Source organism: Bombus fervidus, chromosome 7 (genome assembly GCF_041682495.2).
Source record: "Bombus fervidus isolate BK054 chromosome 7, iyBomFerv1, whole genome shotgun sequence".
In the NCBI taxonomy this organism is placed as follows: Eukaryota; Metazoa; Arthropoda; class Insecta; order Hymenoptera; family Apidae; genus Bombus; species Bombus fervidus.
This window is the reverse complement of record NC_091523.1, coordinates 11,360,796-11,380,202: the sequence shown is the minus strand read 5'-3', so window position 1 is coordinate 11,380,202 and position 19,407 is coordinate 11,360,796. Positions and strand designations below refer to the sequence as shown.

The 19,407-nt window shown below is 43.5% G+C and overlaps 1 protein-coding gene across 2 annotated transcripts in view; it reads left to right on the top strand.

The window, feature by feature from the left end:
- Positions 1 to 19,285, top strand: part of LOC139989446 (uncharacterized) — a 37,431-nt gene extending 18,146 nt beyond the window's left edge. For both annotated transcript variants that reach the window (XM_072007885.1, XM_072007886.1), the window contains exons 2-14: positions 9,149 to 9,386; positions 10,048 to 10,156; positions 10,260 to 10,284; positions 10,379 to 10,559; positions 10,750 to 11,096; positions 11,888 to 11,954; positions 12,079 to 12,387; positions 12,655 to 12,763; positions 13,150 to 13,484; positions 14,354 to 14,470; positions 15,371 to 15,457; positions 17,803 to 18,426; positions 18,695 to 19,285. In XM_072007885.1, the coding sequence (XP_071863986.1) occupies positions 9,149 to 9,386; positions 10,048 to 10,156; positions 10,260 to 10,284; positions 10,379 to 10,559; positions 10,750 to 11,096; positions 11,888 to 11,954; positions 12,079 to 12,387; positions 12,655 to 12,763; positions 13,150 to 13,484; positions 14,354 to 14,470; positions 15,371 to 15,457; positions 17,803 to 18,426; positions 18,695 to 18,862 (2,716 nt within the window). In that variant the 3' untranslated portion in view covers positions 18,863 to 19,285. The remainder of the gene's footprint in view (positions 1 to 9,148; positions 9,387 to 10,047; positions 10,157 to 10,259; positions 10,285 to 10,378; positions 10,560 to 10,749; positions 11,097 to 11,887; positions 11,955 to 12,078; positions 12,388 to 12,654; positions 12,764 to 13,149; positions 13,485 to 14,353; positions 14,471 to 15,370; positions 15,458 to 17,802; positions 18,427 to 18,694) is intronic.
- Positions 19,286 to 19,407: the final 122 nt, after the last annotated feature.

The window sequence follows — 19,407 nt, the reverse complement described above, 5'->3', positions numbered from 1 at the left end:
CGTCCAGTAATTTGCCAATCTGTGATGGGACGCGACGTTTCCAATAGTTCGCGTCGATTTAGAAAGCGCCGTAAACTCGATGGTTGACTGCGAGCAAAATGACTGCAATTAACGCGACTGGGCTTCGCATCGATCGTGCCACGTATCTCTCCAGCGCTTAAAATCCAACGAAATCAATTGCAAGACAGGAATTTTTTGTTTGTTCGTCTAATTTATCGGAGCTGTTCGAACGAGAAACATCGATAGAAAATTATTCGATTTCCAATGGATACGTTTAATGCTCGTCCAATGATAAACGATATTATCATCCTTAAGTTGGAAAGTCGAATGTGTATGTTCCACCTGTACTCTGTCGTCTCGGATTATCGCTCGGCATATGCTTTAAGAAAGCGTAGGTAGGCCGTATTTAAACGAAAGTGACCGTGTGCTTGACGGTAATACAAATTACGGTCGAGATTGTATTCTAATAAATCGAAGGCTTCTACGAGTCGTCACGATCATCGATTAAAAGATCATCGACTGATCGATGCCGGAGAAAGTTGTTCGTGGAACAAAATCAAAGTTAATCGACAGCTTGGATTGATTTGATAAAGATAATGGAAGTCACGGCTACGTTCTACTCCAATTAGGTGAACGGTGCAAGGTCGATAACCACTGGCTAAACATCGAACTTTGTTGCCGCTAATGGGTGTCACTGACCCGCTGACACACTCTTCCAAGTGCACGCGCGTTTCTTGCTCGCTCGCGTGTTTCTCTGCGGATACTTTTATAGTAGACCAGCGTATGTCAACGACCGTGCGTCTGTCGATCCGTATTCCGATAGCTACTGCTGCAAAAAGGGAAAAACTCAAAGCCAAGAAGAATCGTGTTGAAGGATTTATTGGCCCCCTGGTCCCATCGATCAGGCGAGACCGAGGTCGATTTTATCTGTATTTATGCTCGATACGTATGACCGTTCCTGATATAATAAAAATAAATACGTGGGTGTCCAGTTCGGCCATCCGAGATTTATGGCTTTTGACAAGGATATCTCTCTTACCGGTCATCTATCTTCCGTGGTAGTCAAAACAGAATGCACGAGGTTCTACTTTCACAGGGAACCAGGCGAGTCTCGTCGCGTAATCGCCATTCTGACACCGCACCCGAGGATTCTTGCGTTTAATTATTCGCCGCGAAATAAAAATAAAAATTAACGAACAGATACGATCACGGTACGTCGTAACGCGTTACTTTCCATCACGTGAAAGCGAATCTTCTGTTTCATAAGTCGAAAAAAAAAGCGAATGGATACCGACACGGAAGAATCAATGTTCGCGTTACAACGTGACTGATTCTATTCGTAAGAACGGATCAACCGCGGAGTACATCGCTCAAACAGGAAAGTTAACGAGAAACGCGTGGAAAAAGCGGCAATTTTTGTCGGGTCACGAGTTACATTTCAGATTCGTTTCCTAACAAGCAAAGGGAAATCGTTCGATCCTGCCCGCATTTTAATTGAAACATATACGGGTTTTCACTCGATTATTTCAGGCTGCTCGAAAAAGTGCCGAGAATTTTGCAAACGTTGCCTCATCGTTGCCTTTCCTTCGCAATCCGTTCGACCTCGTATACGCTTCGAACGCGTAAATTCTTTTGCCCGATGAAAAATGTCGTTCCTGGAACGCGGAACGAGACAACAAAAGTAACTCTGTTAACGAGCCACGAGTTGCACCCTTTGAAAAGTTACTCGAACCGCGCGGATACGCTTTTCGCATAACAAGCACAAATTGCTGAACAACGAAGAAGCTCGAAGCTAACGAGGAAATATTTGCCTCGCTCCGGAATACATTTGCATTTTATGAAGTTTCGAGGAGTCGGAGAAGCAAGGCGCCGTTCAGACTCGACCTGTGAAAATTATCAACCGACCTAGCCTAGGTATTCCCGTTAGACACGCAGTAAGAAATAATTTACCATTCTATCGACATTGTGCCGCATTAAATGCCATAATCGGGTGCCTAGAGACGAACTGAAAACTTTACGGCTGTCAGATGATCACCGTTACCGTTCACCGCAAACATGGCAACGAGCATTGTGTTTCTCTTCGTCCGTATCTTTCGACGTTTACTCCTTTTCCTTTGCAGCTACGAGGACGAGCACGACGACGACGACGACGAAAAGAAACACTTAACGAGGTCCGTAAATCGTTCGCGTTCCAAAAGAATAGCGGAAACAAAGCGCGATCCGTAACATTCCTCTTTCACTTACCGCAGAGAGAGTCTCCAGGTTCTTTGATCGATACGTCGCATCATTTATCATGATTGAACATTGGACGTGTTTGAAACGGTCGATCATGGCGTCGATCCTTTTTCATCTTGCATTCCTCTCTTTCTTTTTATTTAATGTGAAAGATAAACGTCGATAACAATGAATAAATCATGCTCCTCCTTATCCAGACTATGAACTCGATTAAATCGTTCGTTAAAGGTGGATGTTAAGTTTCGTTCAGACTGTGCCTGTTCTCTCCGATCGTTAAAGTCACAGATAGGAACAATGATCCAGTGAACTTTAAAGAGATCGGCCCGCCATCGTACTTTTCCGCGTAGCCGTTCTTTTCCCCGACCGGTGCGAAGGGCATATCCAATAAATGAGAATATCGGAAATATCTCAAGGCCAGTACCGGCCGTTCAATATAGAGTTAATTGCAAATAAAAGAACGCGGAGGGAACTTGATTACAGTAATTCCGTTCTTTGATCACCGATATCCGGTTTATCGACTTCGCCAACCGTCTGAGGCGCTATATAATTTTTCACTCACCTCGAGGACGATTAGCAAAAAGGACGGATAGAGAAATCGTTCTGAAGATGTTAGAACAGCTGTATAATCGAAACTCTTTGATATCGATACAACGCGGTAATGTTAACCGATTACATACTAAATACCGGGCCGTGTTTCACCGCACCATTCAGAATGCTAATTACTAGGTAATGAATTCGGAAAATCTGAAATAAAAATAACGGATATTAATGATTTTATATGATATCTTCTTATTGAACTGCATTACCAAGACGGGTTTTGACTTTTAAATAAATGATTCTGATCATAGCAGAACAAAATTACGTTTGCAATACAGATGCGGTACGTAATTGGTTAATACAGACCGTTTTCTCGTGAAAATCGAATAAAATGAAAAAGCACGATTCATCGAAAAAGTCACAGAATATCTTTAGCATTATCTGAGGGAAAAACGATTAATCGTCTCGCTATATCCAAGGCTCTTTGATCGTAGAATCAAAGCTGAAAATAGCGCGAGTAGATCAACGACCGCGAACGGGAGGATAGATCGATCAAAGGCGCGGATTCTCGAGATCGAATGGAACGAGATCGGTGGCGCGTGAAGGGAAGAAACATGAAACACGCCCGATTCTGAAGCGTTGCCCTTTTCCTCTCTCTGTTGGTCTATCTGTGCTTGTTGCACACGATCTCGATTCGTGTTCCTCGAGGCTCTTTGGCTTGAGCGTAGTTAAAGCGGCAATTCGGCCGTAACGAAAATGAATTTTACTCTGCTCGAAATTGTGACGCGACGCGTGATCCACGATAACAGAGCCAGTTGTGCTTAAGACAGCATAAACGAGCGCAATTTCGCGTCGTGTACACTTAACGATATCAATTACGTTGTTCCTTGGACGACGCACGGATGTCGACGACGTGCGATCAACGAATACAATGCGATAACTTTGAAATTTGTTGTTCACAGTTCCTTAGCGATTTATTACTGCGATTCTCGCAGTTTCTTAGTAAAGCGAAGCTTTATAGATCGCAAGAAACGAACGTTTTTTTTTTATGGCCAAGATAAAAGGTAAATACGTTTTAAATATACATACAGGGAGCTTGTTGCTCGACTGCGTACGTCAGGCGTAGCAATACGGTAAAATAAGATGGATAATTTATTCCCTCGATTAATTTTGCTTTAACATGATGTTCGTCTGCTACTCTTTTTAAAGTTTCTCGAACGCGTTCCACACCGTGACGAAACAGGAACCAGAAAAACCTGTAATCGCGACTTTTCTGAAATACAAGTTCGCCTGATCTTGCCATTAATCGCGGTATACGCCGTTCATTACACAGCTGCGTGTATTCCTACATGAACGGGCTACGAACGTATTCACCAAGAGCGAGCTCGGAGGAAAATTCTTGTAATCGAGGTAGCCCATTGCGCTACGCGAAACGTCAATTAGGAAACCAGTTGGTTTCCTCGTTATTACCGGGAATCGGTTAATCGTTATTATTCCGTCCCTCCAACAACGTTTATCTCGTTCTTTACGTAATAGGCCACTTCATTCACAAAACCGTTTCGCGAGTCAACGAAAGATTCGTTTGAAAACACCGATATCGGCTTTCATTGTCAGTTTACGAGCAATTCCACGTTACACAGAACTTTTGTAGGACGACTCCACGATACTTTAATACTCCGTCGATCGATTCGACGTGCTACGATTCAGCTTCGTAGAAGCAACTGTTACAACTGTTTCTTTTCGTTGCCAATGGAAAATTCGCAGTATCGAAAGAATTTACCGTTCCTCCGGGTCGTAAATATTAATCGTATTACCTTTGTAGCTTGGTCGGACTAAAATTAATATTTCAACCTGATCCGAACGTTTCTGCGGCTCGATGTTTACGATCGACCTGCGACTTCGAGGCACAGTTTTTCACGATCTCCTTGAAACCCAGATAAAATGGAAAGTATCGTGTGGCTGTGGACGCTCGGTCGTGACCCAACGTCTTCTACGAGCGATCTAACAGGAGGCGAGGAACGAGACACGAGAGGACAAGAATACTCGTCAGGGCGTGTCTTTTCCCTGTTCTCTGCAACTTCCATCGACTTTCTCTACATTGTTTGCGCGCTGGACGTTCCGGGCGTCCCTTCGAACCGCGTGCACAGACCAACACGAAAGCACGAGCTCGCGCAATTATGCGAGAAACTCGTGTCACGAATCGGAAGAAAAAAGACGAGTGAAAATGTACTGAACGCGAGTCAATAATTGCGCGCATCGTCCGATCGATTGCGCGCGCCACGTTCTCACCGGAGGTACACAATAAAGAGAACAATAAAGTCTGCTCGTGCTTGGGAAGGGCATCATGAACATACTCGTGTCTTTCCTCTTCTTTTCCTTTCTTCTCTTTTTTTTCCTTTCGAACCTCGCGCGCACATCGCCGTAGCTTTCTCCATGTCGAACGATGAACTTAACCCAGAATCGACGGTCCCTTCGCGCGTCTCATAATTATCATAAAGCGTGGATAGAATTCCGAGCCGATAATTCGAGGGTCCTGTTATCTCACTACGTGCACATATGCACGAACGATCGGTATTCAAGCGCGCGTCTGTCGAGCATTGTAGTGGTACCGATGATACAGCTGCTCGATATGAGCGACTCGTTGAATAATAATCCGGAAAATCGGACTTTTTATAACGATAACTTACGTCGAGCGAATCACGAAGATTTCTCGAATATCGAAACTTCGTACGAGGTTGCCACACGAGGTTGTTAGCGTAACACCGTGGCTTATTAAGAAACGAAATAATTTCGTGGAAAGGCGTAACGTTAATTATTATTGTACAACGTTCTCTGCTTTCCCTCCAAAAACAGTTAAACACGTTAACCAGCCTGAGGAACTTCTTCCTCGTTTTTCGTCCTTTCGTTACTCGTTACCTCGTCGCGAAGGGAACTGATTAGCATAAAATATGAACCGAATGCGGGATTCGACGCGAAGTAAACGCGCGGTAATGGCCGTGCACGAGAGCTCTCTTTGACGAGCTGCTACTCTCAGACAGTAGCAGCTACCAGTATTAGCGTTGGAAGGTGTGGAGGAAAGTTCGTGACAGTCGTAACACTTTCGTGGTTGGATCGTTAAGTAGCGATATCGACGACAATAACGGTATGCCCGAGTATATCGATGGCCTGGCCTCTTGTCGCGGGAACCTCCTTGAGAATCTACGCGCGTCCATTGTCCTCGAGATTACATAAGAGATTACGTTCCTCGCGGTCTTGAAACTTTTCAACGACCTCTACTCGGTTTCTAGATCGCTCGCGGGATGATCGTTATCGCGTCATCGACGCGTCTTATCGATATCGGACCATGAAAGGATTAATGAAACCATTGTTAACAATGTACTAACTCCGTAGATAGAATCTCGACAGCTTTGAGCTTTTCTTTTCTCTATCATCTCACCTTCTCTACTCCACGTTGCATTTCCATGCATATAAATCACTGGTTACGGTTATCGGAGCAGCACTTTTTGTGTCCGCTCGATCCTTTTCAGGTCGGCTTAACATTCGTGCCGTCTTGGCCGGACGATAGAAATACGGAGCAGTCGAACAAAAGCAGCAAGGGTTGAAGGGATCGTCAGGTGAACGCATTTTGGAGAGATGCTCAGAAACGAGGGCATAGAGGCGCGTTTACCGAGCTGTCGAGAAGTGGAGGCAAGCATCGGAGGGAGTTGTTGAAAACCTACGGCAGCGTGACTGTTTTCCGACGCGTTTGAAAGAGCGGGTCTTTAATAAAAGCAGCTACGACTTCCTTAAGAACGTCGCGAGGAACACGTTAAAAATGCGTTAACAGCTTGTAACGAGTACCTACCTTTCGTGTCAGTGATCCCACCGACCGAGAAATCTCGTGGATCTTAGTAGGTGTCGTTGACAGGTATTTCACCTTGCCGCCCCAGGGGGTAGAGCTCCTCTTCTTTGTAGTACTTTTCCCTTATCTAGCGGATCGCCGATCAGATCGGAGACTGGTCTTTCAAGATCGAACTCGACACGATATCACGCCGAGTCGCCAACGTCTCGTTGCTTCGGTATATATATGCACGCCTCTTATTACCGTCCAATAAGGAAATTTGTAATTTTCCGATAATTGCGAACGCAAGGTGCACCCATTGCCGAGGCAAAATGGTAATCACGTCGTAAATAGTCGCATGTAAATTGACTCGGATAGGAAGCATTGGTCTTCGTCGGTTGGCATTTTGTGTAGAGCGTAGTTTGCCCGAAATGATATCTTCTAAAAAGAGGAAAGCAAAAGCCCTGCAGGTTCGTAGGAAAGTGCAGACGATGGAATTCTCTTTCGCCTTCGGTAACGTTCAAGAAGAGCAAAAAGGAAGGGAGCAAGAACGAGTACAAGGTGGAATAAAGATAGAAGAGAAAGAAGACGAGCTCTCCAGCTAGCCGGAGTAGTTTTAAACTAGTGTCTCGTTCTTTCTAATGACTGTCATTTACCTGGTGTCATTCTCGTGTTCCGCTGCATCCGACAACCTACGACGTCCCTTCATACTGCACGTAATCTTTTCAATGTCCGAGACAAGACGGATTCTCGGCGTCATTAGGGAGCATAAAGTGTCTTTCTTTCCTTGTTTCATCCGCCTGCCCCACCCATCCTTTCTATCTTTCGTCTTTTTCGTCGTCTGCGGTGGAATTTGCTTCGACTCCTCCGCTTCGTCGTTCCTTCCTCGACGATTGCGCAGGCCAATAGTGCGCCAGGTGTGGTCATTAATTTCACAGGAGACTGTGGAAAAAGACCGCGAGATCCGAACAAAGATTGTTTCGAGTCGGACTGCGCGGCTCTCCGACCGCCGACTGTAACGAGCATTTTTGCAGGACAATTATTCGCGAAGGTGAGCCGCGTCGTTGACACAGAATTGCTGTAATTCCTCTTTCCAGACCGTGCACAAATTTTCCGGCCGTTTTGCCGTCCGTCCCCAAGGAGGAAAACGTTCGTCCGCGATTTTAATTCTTCTTCCTGCGAATCTGACGAAATATTTCATATTTCTGTAACGCATACGGTAACCCAAATGCAGCTTCTAAAACCGCATATTATACAATTATACGTATTTGTGAAAAATACAATTCCTCTATATCGAACCGCTATGAATATAGAACGGTTTTCAAATTTTTATTCCGAGCGATAAGCACAAACTAAACGAAGACTTAGTTTCATGTTCAAATTTTAAAGTCAAACTTATCCGCCACTTTTTAAGATTCTTCTTGAATAATTGCGAATTTCCCAGAGATATATAGGAACGTACAAACACGTAGGATATTCTATTACCGGTGGTAATTACCTGGATAGCAGTAAAATCCAGAGGAGACGGAAATCAATGGAAAGCGTTTAAACCACTGCCATCCTCGCCATCCCCGTAAGCTATCCCAGACGCGCGACGCGACTACCACAGATATGCAACCAATACCCGGTATATTATATTCGATGGTGCACATGTCTGTTCCGTAGACACCAAACATATTTTTTTGGATTTTTTAACGGTATACAAAGGCGCGCTAGTAGATCGACAATAACGAAACGCATAAGTTACTTTACTTCGCGAAATAAATACGAGAAAATACCCTTAACGGATGGCTAGAGTAAAACGATGCCCTTTATACAGTTTCAGTCTCAACGACTAACTGTTCCTTCTGTCACACCACTCCCATTGTATCCTCGGGCCAAGAAACGTTTCTGTCCGTGATGTGTCGCGTTTCCGATTGCGTTTCGTGACTACGAACGTATATGCAAATTCGTATTTTTACGAATACAACCAAAGAAACGGTACAAAAGGAAGAATCTGAAAGCAAGTATTATACCAAATACACGCTACCTATATTTTTCCACTTTTAGTGCGCTCTATTACCTTTTCGTATCTTTAAATTTCACATCCGCGCTATACTCGTGACGCATCGACGTATCTCAACATCGCTAGATACGACTAAGATTTTTTAGTGAGTTGCGAATAGTCGCCGGTTATTAGCGAGAGGGACTCTGGTCTCGTGTGATTTCGCCGAGCGTGGTACGCACAGGAATAATACCGAGAAAGTAATGTTGCTCGCTTTACGTAACGAAAAAGACGAGACTCGTTAACGCGGTTAAATCCAGGATAAAATTATATCGCGGGTAAAGCGTACTCGTGAATTCATTCGGCTAAATGAATCGCGCTCCACTTTCCGTCCGAGCTGCTGATACGATTCACCGAACAATACGTGTAATGACGATGACTCGTAATTCGATTCGTGCCACCGAATCCACTTTCTTTTTTCAGCATTTTGTACTTCGTTAATTATCGTGCAATTAAATCCAATGCCAAATAACATCGATCAGACGAGATTGAGTTTTAATTGGTTTTCGCAGGTCGGGTGGTGCATCCGGCACAGGTAGTGCTGGGATGGTACCATCGACCGGTGGAGGTCCTGGAAATCCAACAGGAGGCGGCAGGATGGCCGTCATCGGTGTGACTAGGAATGTCAGGCTGAGACGGCGTGGAGCATCTGGATTTGGCTTCTCTCTCCGTGGCGGCAGAGAGTATGCAGCCGGATTTTACGTGAGCGACGTGCAACCTGGCAGCGAAGCTCACAGAAATGGATTAAGGGTAATGAAGTCACAAATTGTAGTTACACTTTTGTAATTGCTATCGGTACATTGAAGATGATTATGTAAATTCAAATTTTTATGCACGTAATTGAAGGAACGGAACCAAGGCGGAGATTTATTTCATCCATTAAATATTATGATCACTATATCTTGAATGTCTTACGTATTTCTGCATATTATGTGCATTGTTGCGATTTATGGTGTTTTATAAATGCACAAACATCCACATGCACCTACCGTACCAAAAATTTGGGATCTGTTTGCTGGTTGTACCTACATTTTATCTCTCACTAATTTCATTAATCGTTTAAGTTTGTTTATTAATTTTTAACCGTTTAATTCGTCGCCGCTATCGATAGTTGTAAATTTCCTTTACAACGACAGATTCTTTACTGAAGGTTACTTCGAGATAAACTAGTTCTAAAAGAAACTGCTTTCTACTCAAGTTCTTAAACGTGACGAACTTTTTCTCTGTTTTTTTTTTTAATTCTCCGGGGGAAATACGTAGCGATTTCAAATTTTTGCCTGGTGGTACAGCTATTCGTATAACATTTGTCAAGAGATACGAATCGATTCCGTAATTACGAAACTACGGTTTCTGCTCTATTTCGTTAATCGTGTATTCTACTTTTCGTTTCACTTTGTTTTTTTACTTTCAGGTCGGTGATCAGATCATAAGGGTGAACGGGTATCCGGTTGAGGACGCAGTCCATCAGGAAGTGGCACTTCTGGCAAAAAACCAGCAAGTGCTCGTTCTCAAGATTCGAAGTAATTACTCGCATTCTTTTCCTCTTTTTTCTATTTTTAATTCTCTCAACTTCAGAATACACGCGAACAACTTATACTGATTGTTCGTATTTTATTGTTTCAGGCGTGGGAATGATACCTGTGAAAGAGTAAGTACTGATCGCTCATTAAAAATTCTGCAAGGCTCTCGCATTAGTCCGCGGAGTGTTTCCTCGTTATAAAAGTACTTTATGATTCGCAAAGCAACCCGAACGATCCGGTCACCTGGCACATGGTGCAGCAGCAACAGCAGCAGCTACAGTACAACGAAACTGGTTTGGGTGCCGTTCCGAGCACCGAAGTCAGGATTCGAATTCTCGTCGGCGAGAAGGGTCGCCTCGGGTGTGGTGTTTGCAGAGGCATCGTGCCAGGCCTCACAGTTCAGGTTAATTATACATAGTTTCTCGCTGACATTTGATAGTAATTTCGTAACTCTCCAGTGTTTAATTTCAATTACTTTCAATTTCGACTTAGATGGCGATAGTAAAATTGATCTTGTTCGGTCAAATTACCGTGGATACGGAATAGCGCGATATAACAGAGGATCGAGAATTAATCGAATAAAATTCATTTAGGGCACCAGAGACGATGGGCCAGCTAGAGCAGCGGGCTTGAAAGCCGGCGATATTATAATTTGGTGCAACGGCCAGCGTCTCACCGATCTTCCGTTCGAAAGAGCCATCGAGGTAATGAGAAGCTCCGCCGTTCTCGACCTCATAGTGCAACGACCCACGCCGAATCACCTTTACGACTGCCCTGAACCATTATGGACCCGTGGCTCGAGCGGTTACGATTCTGAAACGTCGAGTATGGCTGCAGCCAGCCCACAGCCGCAGAATCCTTCTTACTCGCCGCAGCACCATCACGACCCTAGAATGCATCATCGATACCCTCGCGATGACGTTTGCAACCGAAATGGAAGGTTAGTAAGACGAAATGGTATTTATGAAAAACTCGAACGCTCAAAAGTCTATATAATATGCAAAAATATACGAAATATGTAAAGCGATACTCTCGTTAACATTTAGTAAGCGAAAAAAATCTCTATGTAGATTTCGTTCCTGCAATGCAAACATCTATGGTCTACTTATGTCATTTTATTTCTCTAACGTTAGGTAATTGATTGCGTAGATTACAAAACCAAAACAAATAGGCAGAGTAATATATACAGAATCAGAAATTTGTTTCACTTTCCCGGCTAATCAAGATAAATGCCTTGCAATGGTAAAGAAGTGTCTGTAATTAGTTACGTGCATAACTCTGATGTAACGTTTAAACGACCATATTGTAACACGATTATTATGCCATAGCTTGAACCGTTGTACGTAATTACAATTAACAAGGATCGGCTAAACTGTTCTTTGCCATAGAATCGGGCTAGATACAGTAGCTCACGCGGTTTATGGCATTGGATAGGTATCTCTCTCTCTCTCTCTCTCTCTCTCTCTCTCTCTCTCCCTCTCCCGACCGTTATCATGTGGCATCGACGAATTTGCACCAAGGAGAAAGTCGATCTATTAATAGGACATTCGATGATAATGATCGCAGCACCGGAGAACAGGACGAATTCCTGACCGCCTCATAAACGTTCATCCTGTTCTTAACCCTCGTTCCTTTACGTCTTACTTCCTCACGATGTTGTATAATTGGAATTAGAAAGTAGTACCGTTTGATGCAAAAATTATTGGTAACACGTGACCGTGAATATTGCAGGATCTGTTGCCCGCTTGCCCTGTCCACCAGCAGCTGCAGCTCCGCGGAATGGGCTCACGTGGATCAGGTACGAATTCTTATTCAAAAAATGGATCGTAATTTTTATGAAAAATTTAAAAATGCTGAAGAGTGATAGTCGTTCGATTGAAATATAGAGAGACGCTAAGCAATGATGATTGATTGATTCGCAGGCTCAGGAATGGTCTCGAAGACCAAATAACACCACGGTGATCCGTATCAATCAGAGCCAGAACCAAAACCACAGGTTCGTAGGTGCACCAGGTCGTCCGAACTCGCGTGGTAATTACGAAGATGATATCGATAACGAGCCTCTGTACGATCCTGTGGCGCCAAGAATCGATTACGAAGTCCACGATTTTGACGCTAATCCGAGAGACGAAGCGAATCGTCGTTTGGCTTATCGAAGGGACAATATGCGGCAACAGGACGTCATTTACGATGGTCCAGCCGATGATATGCCTCCCTATCATGGATCCAAAGTGAGTTACTCTTGTGTTAATAGGTATTGTTCTTCTAATATCTAGCGCTCGTTGTTTGATAATTAACGAGTATTCGATCAGCGCTTTCTACCTCCGAGTCTTCTCATAATCATCGCGATTATCTTGATCGAATTAACGTAATGATCAGTGTACAGTAGCCTAGAGCCATCGACGCGGCTTAATTAAAAAGAGAAACGGTCGTAGAGTTACGGTGATTGTACGTTCGAACGTTGGACTGAGAGGCCTTTTGTTAAACTTTTGTCACAGGAAAATGGCACACAGGACGGAGATAGGAAAACGATAACGACCGTGGAGATCCACCAAACTGTATGCCCACCAGCGCCGCCGCCACCTCTTCCTTATAAATGGTCCGGAGGTGCGTTAAAATAATTCGAGAAAATACACGTAAGATCTATCGATACGACACATATGGTAAATCGTCATTTTTCTGTCGTTAGAAAATTCCTGAAGCAAAAGTGTCATTGATACACGCGGTTTCTCGTTTCGATCTCGTACCGAAGATACTCTTAAAACGTTAAAAGTCTTTTTCTTGCTTGAAACAAAGGCGAGATTATGACATAAAAAAGTCAAGGATCGCAGTAGCGTCAAACGCTAACACTTTCTAAATAAGAAACAGCATTCTAAATTATTAAGATCCTTTCGTAATACCTCGCAATACTTCGGACTTTAACAACGTGTGTTAAAGTCAACTTCTAAAACGCGTATCATAAAGTAACGTGAAATGCGTTTCTATCCTTACAGACACGAAGCCAATGAACGCGAAGGGTATGCAAATGGGTAGCACAATGTCTATGGGCAGTACAGGCTCGACGGAAACGGAGTCGAGCCTCGAGTCTTCCTGCAGCAAGGACTCCGCTTCGACTTCTTCGTCCTTATCGACGTCCTCCTGCGAGCCACCGTCGACAGTTTCGTTCGGCTCGATCACTGCCACCTCGACCGGGACCAATAAAACCAATGACACCGCGGCCACCGCGGCCACCGCAACGCCCCGCAATTGCGCCACAAGGACATCGCCGATAGCCTGCACCGATCTAAGCACTGCCATCACTCAGGAATTGCAGAGGCGGGCGCAGCAGGTAGGAGAGCCGCGACTTTTCCTCTTCGCGAAACCTATACACCGCTTGGATCGCATTACCTGCTTGTTTATGCGCATTACCGGGCGTGTTACCGGAATTTGGATTTTTATATCGACCGATTCTCCGTGGAGATCCTTTGGATTTTTCTCGTCCTCGGAGTCTTTGTGGCGAGAGTGGCGCCTATCTGGCGCGGCAATATTTTTGTTGTTTCCATTGGAATTTAGATCACCGCTCAATGCTGGTATTATTTTATAAACGTGGCATTTTTCTTACGATTGATAACTCATATTGCATGCACGATCTTATCGGATCGAAGATTAATATGATTATGTCAAACAGATAACAATAAACAATAAAAAAGTCTGATTATTTCACGATTATAAATTTCGATATAATGTAAGTAAATAATTCATGTTTAGTAAATAATTTACTTTTGTCATGTAGTAACGAAAATTTTATTAATCAACAAGCTATATTATATGGAAATTTATATTTGTGTCTCTATTTTAGTATGGGTAATTGTCTTTTACACTTTGCGATATCTCGTGCGTCATCTGCAAAGATAACTTCCCGATAGATAAGATTTTGGTTCTTTCAACATGTTTCCATGGTGGTGATAAAAGTAACATTAGTAAGGTTTCATTCATCATAAGGGACGTTCTATTCCTTGGTCAATCGAATTACGCATATAGATTCCTTATCGTTGACAAATCGCTTATCACAACGTTCTGTCTAACTCGATCGAAACTTCCTCACAGTGTGACTAATTCTAAGTCGATCGAATATTACGTCACGAAATATCGATTACCGATGGTATATTTATACGTGATCGTGATGCGTAAGCGTATTTAATGCATTATCTCTTTCAGAGGAACATGAACAACGCCGCGAAGATGGAAGCAGGAAAGGAGAAAACTGCGGAGCCGCGGAAGCCACAAAACCCGGAAGCTCTGAGGGCGCAAGAACAGAAAGTTACGCACGATAAGGTAGTCAATATTTGTGATCTTACACAAACTGCGATAAGAGCAATGTTCTGTTAATCTTTGCTTGATTTTTCTTAAATCTACATGTCGTAGCATAATATAACATAAACGTCGAAATTGGTTCAAGTGTACGATCCAAGACAATAGAATTCCGATGCATTCAACGATCTTTTACTGCGCGACTTTTGAACTTTAACTAGACTCCGTCGAATTGCAGGATACCAGTGCATTCATAACGTCGTTGTACTCGTAAGTTGAGTATTCGTATCACGCGTTCACTTGCCTCGTGCGAGAGCCTGATTCTCGTATCACGAACACCCACACGATCCCTTCCGTGGCATCCAAACGCTTGTCAGTTACATTTAACACGCGAAAAGTTCGTTCACTCGCTACGTTGTAAAACGTTCAAAATTGAAATTGATGTCTCGTTCGATGGATTAACGATTTAATCTCGTAAAAATCTAATCGGTGTTAGATCGGCGATGAAAACGAAACGATTCGACGAAGAATTGTTTTTCTTGATAGATAAAGGAGAAACGCTTGTTAATAGATGCATAAAAAACAAAAGGAGCGATTAATGCGCCGTGCAGGTACTGAAAAGTGTCTGTACGTCGATAACGAGTAGAGAGCTAGCCTAATTAAAAATTACCGCGCGATGTTGCAAACGATCGAACTTTCGTAGATGAGCGTTCGAACGACGATTCACAGGCGCGCAGTTCGCTCGTACACGTTTCGCGAGTTCAGTTTGCGACCGAACGCGCATTGAGCGCGCCGTAAATTTTACCGTGTGACCTCTTTGTTCTTGATCGATTAAGTTCGGTGCTTAATCTTCGGTCAGAGGAATAATATTAATAATAAAGGAACAGTGAAGACGCGATAACACACGTATTAAATTGTTTACAGCTAATGGAGGAGTTCAAGCGTGCCCATCGAAAGATGTTCAACAGCGCTCAGCAAAAAGTTCATTTCTCCGATCAGGCGCCGGAGCAGGTAAGAAAGTGATAAGCTTATCTTTGCGGTACATGAACGATCTACTTATATACTTGAATACGTGATTTTCCTTGATTTATCTAATAACCTCGTGATATTTGTGTGAACGTGACTGTTTTTTTTTCTTCTTATTGCGATAATTAGAATATATCTTATAGCAACATCTACTATACCTTAGTTACATACTTTTTCGAACGGTTTCGTTTCTAATATTATTAATTGAATGGCAAATGAAGATGGAAGATAATTAAGTGACCGGTGTAAAAGAAGTAAAAGTAGAAGAAAAATTGTATAGATGGAGAAATTTCTTTTTTATTAAAGTTTCTATTATAATCGTACGCGTAATGCACGCCGTTCAAGTACAACGTTTAGTACTTTCACCGTTTCCTTTCTTCGACGAGGAAGACGTTACAGCTTCTGATTACACGAAAAGACTTCAAGCCTAGAATAAAATTTCTCGGTTGCGATCGCGAACTAATCAAAGGAAGGGGGAGCAGGTGGGACGATACTCTTCATACATATCGCACGATGGAAAGAGCGGAACTAAGGATATACACGTATGCGGTTAATTAAAAATCCTATTAGCCACTCTTGGAAATGAATTTGCGATGGAAACGTATGTATCTCGACGATATACTTATAATACGCTGCTTGGCAACCAAGCGTGGAAATTAAATATTGATACAAAAAGAAGGCGGTAAAGGGAGAAGTTTGGAGAAAAATACGCGGAACAAAGCAAATAACGTGGTTTCGGTGAATATTCTTCCAGTTCTCGAGGCGATACGCTATACCGTGCTCTCTTGCGTCGTTTTTAATTACACAACCTTCTTCCCGAAGATCTGCCAAAGTAAATAGATAACGAGTCTCAAGATTACGAAGACTTCGCAGCCAGTCATTGTCTGCACGAGTCTCGAAACACACTGAACGTGTGTGCAGCGCAATACGCTCAGCTGCACCTGAATTTATGTACAAGCTGCGTTTATTAACTGTTATACACTCGCGTATCGTTCGAACTGACGACCGGCGGCGATATAGAGACCGATCTTCCTCTCTTACAGTCACGTAAGTCTCACCGTTCTGTTCTCAGTCCGGCTGAATCTGCCGCGCGATACGAACACTGGATCCGTACTAGTCGTTTCGCGACCGGGCAATACTAAATCACGCCCTTAATTGAATCGCGGTTAGCTAATTAAGCCTGACAACTGATTACGATACGATAGAATTATTCGTGCGGGGGAAGCAGCTAATGCTTTCTAAATCGGCTCTGTTCGCTGTAACGATTCCGCTAATTAACGATCTACTAATCGAGCGATCATCGATTGTCCTCTACAACAATTTCGCCGTAGAAAGACTCGAGTGAATTATTTCTACCTCGCGACGTTCGGCGTTTCCTAGAAACACGTGAGTTATCGTAGAATCGATGACTCATTACATAATCGACTTATCGGCGGGTGATTGGTGTTGTTAAACGGACGTTCGACGGTAGCGGAACAGTCGATCGTTGGTGGCCGGCTCGTTCGAACACAAGTGGACGCGATCGTCTGTCGCAAGAATTTTTCCTTATGTTGGTCGACGTTGCACGTTGATTTCCTTCGAATTGCAACGTGTAAAATAATAGAGCTTACATAAGAGCGCGAGTTACGCTCGTGACTGTTTTCAACCGACTCGAATCGTGGCGTGCGATTGGTTTCAAGGTGGCTACTGCGGAACACCGCGAAATGCGGTTCGTTTGTGATTAACGAAAAAGCGGTGCCGCATTTGGCGTTCGCCGCAGCCGGTAATTCGCGTAGACGCGCGTAATTCGCGAAAAGTACCGACGACAACGAAGATTAGTTCTCGTCGCGACCTCGAGTTTCACGACCGTGTGCGAGTGCTCTCCGAAAGGCTGTTCGTTAACGAGTCGGAAGTGATTTACAAAAAGACGGTTGAAATTGAACCGTTATGCGCCGCTGCCGCGGCTGTTGCTACTAGCGAAGGAAAGTTAATCGAAGGAAAAATGCTAGGCTTTTGAAACCGAAGACATGAACGGTTTGCTGAGCAACGGTGAACGGAGGAGTCGCGTGTTGGTTACTATTACGCCTTACAATGTTAGTTATCAAGTTTATCTGACCGATTAGCATTGAATCTACATTTTTGAACGGAGAACCGTCTAGAATACCTAAAGTGTAAAAAATTAAATATATACGTTCATAATCTTAACTAAATTCCGAAACGACCTTCGGTAGATTGAATAGATTAAAACATAGTATCTATAAAATTAAATATGTATCGTTCGTCTTGTTTTTGTGTTATATAAATTCCTAAATTTATCATTGCTTATCCTAATCTCATTAAACTGTCACCAGGAGCAAGAAAAAAGGGTATTGAACACGTCGACAGTGCCGACAAACAATATACCGCCGGCACCTCCAGCACCTCCAGCACCTCCGGCACCTCCGGCGCCTGTAGCGCCTGTAGCACCTCCAGCACCACCGGCTCCACCCCCGCTTCCGCTTCTTTCGAAGACCAAAAGCGCCGAGGATTCCGTGGAGATGCAAAGCATAGAGTCATTTAAGTTGAAAGAGGCTCCAAACCCAGTGATTCCAAAGCCACCGCCAACTTACTTCCCCATACAAAATAATTCTACGGTCACGTCGAACGGAAGTCCTCGACACGGTACCGGAAACAAGCCACAAGTAAATGGAAAGGAGACGTCGCCGAGTCCCGTGCCGGAAATGACAAAAGCAGCCGTGTCTCCGGCAGCTGCAAACGCACCCAACTTGAAGCCAGCCCCTGGAAAAGTCGCCATTAGGATAGGCGCCTACGAAGGGGAAGCTAAACAACCGTCTAAGCTCGACTTCCTGTCGCAGCAGTCTCGATCAGATAGAAACGGCACGGATGAATTGGCGAATGGACCAGTGGTGTCGAGATTGCAGAACGAATTGGCTGCAACGTTACAAAGATCGAACTTAAGAAGAAAGACTGACGGGGTGAGTGGAATTTTTGTTTTGTCAATTTCGAAAGGTAAACGAAGGTCGAAACATGTAAAATGTCATTATGTCGTTTGGCTGATAAGCGTGATGCTTAGTACAGATAGCCATTTAAGTTACCAAGCACAAAACAACAGACGATAAAGGTATAAATTACGCTAATTACACGTTTGACGTTAACAGATGTGATTACAAAGCGATGAAGAACACGTTAAAGAAACGTGAAATGGAACAAACCTCGTAACAACAATTGTTTGTTTTGTTTCAGGAGGCACAGCCAAGTATCAAGCCGATCCCTGAAAACACAGTAGTGTCCAACAACGAGACAACGAACTCGGAACCGGGAAAGTTGCCACAGAGCAACGTCGAGAAGCTCGCGTCCGCTCTCAACAACAAAGTCACCATCAAAGTGAACCCCGAACATAATAATCGATAAAAAGTTAGCTTCCGTTCATAAAAGAAAAAAAGCAAAAAAAAAAAAAGAAAAAAAGTCGAAACGAACCGTTTTAGGAGTCCACCATGTACCTCTGCCACTTTGTACATTTTTGCACGCTCTTTGAACTTACATCGACTTTTTATTCTAGATGAAAAAGCGCTCCCCCTATTGGTGAGCTTCTTTTTTACGTCTTTTACCTGTATGTCTTTTTTTATATGTTATTTATTATCGTATTATAGCGTTTAAGGAATAAGAAACGGCTAAAGTACCCTTAATTAACCGAAATGACAGGCGCCGCGACACCTTCTACCACGTAGGCCCGAGTCTTTAAACAGAGTTCCCTCCGTCGCCGACCAATGTACAGGTCGTGAGACTCGATGGAGCCGTCGAACTGAAAAATAAAGACGATAATACCTAATGGAACTAGATCGTTTCTATACTTTTTTTCCCCTAGTAAAACAATCCTATTACCATATAAAAATGATAAAAACAGTAAAACCTCGATTGTCCAGACATTGGTCAGAGGAAGGCACGATTATTCGCAA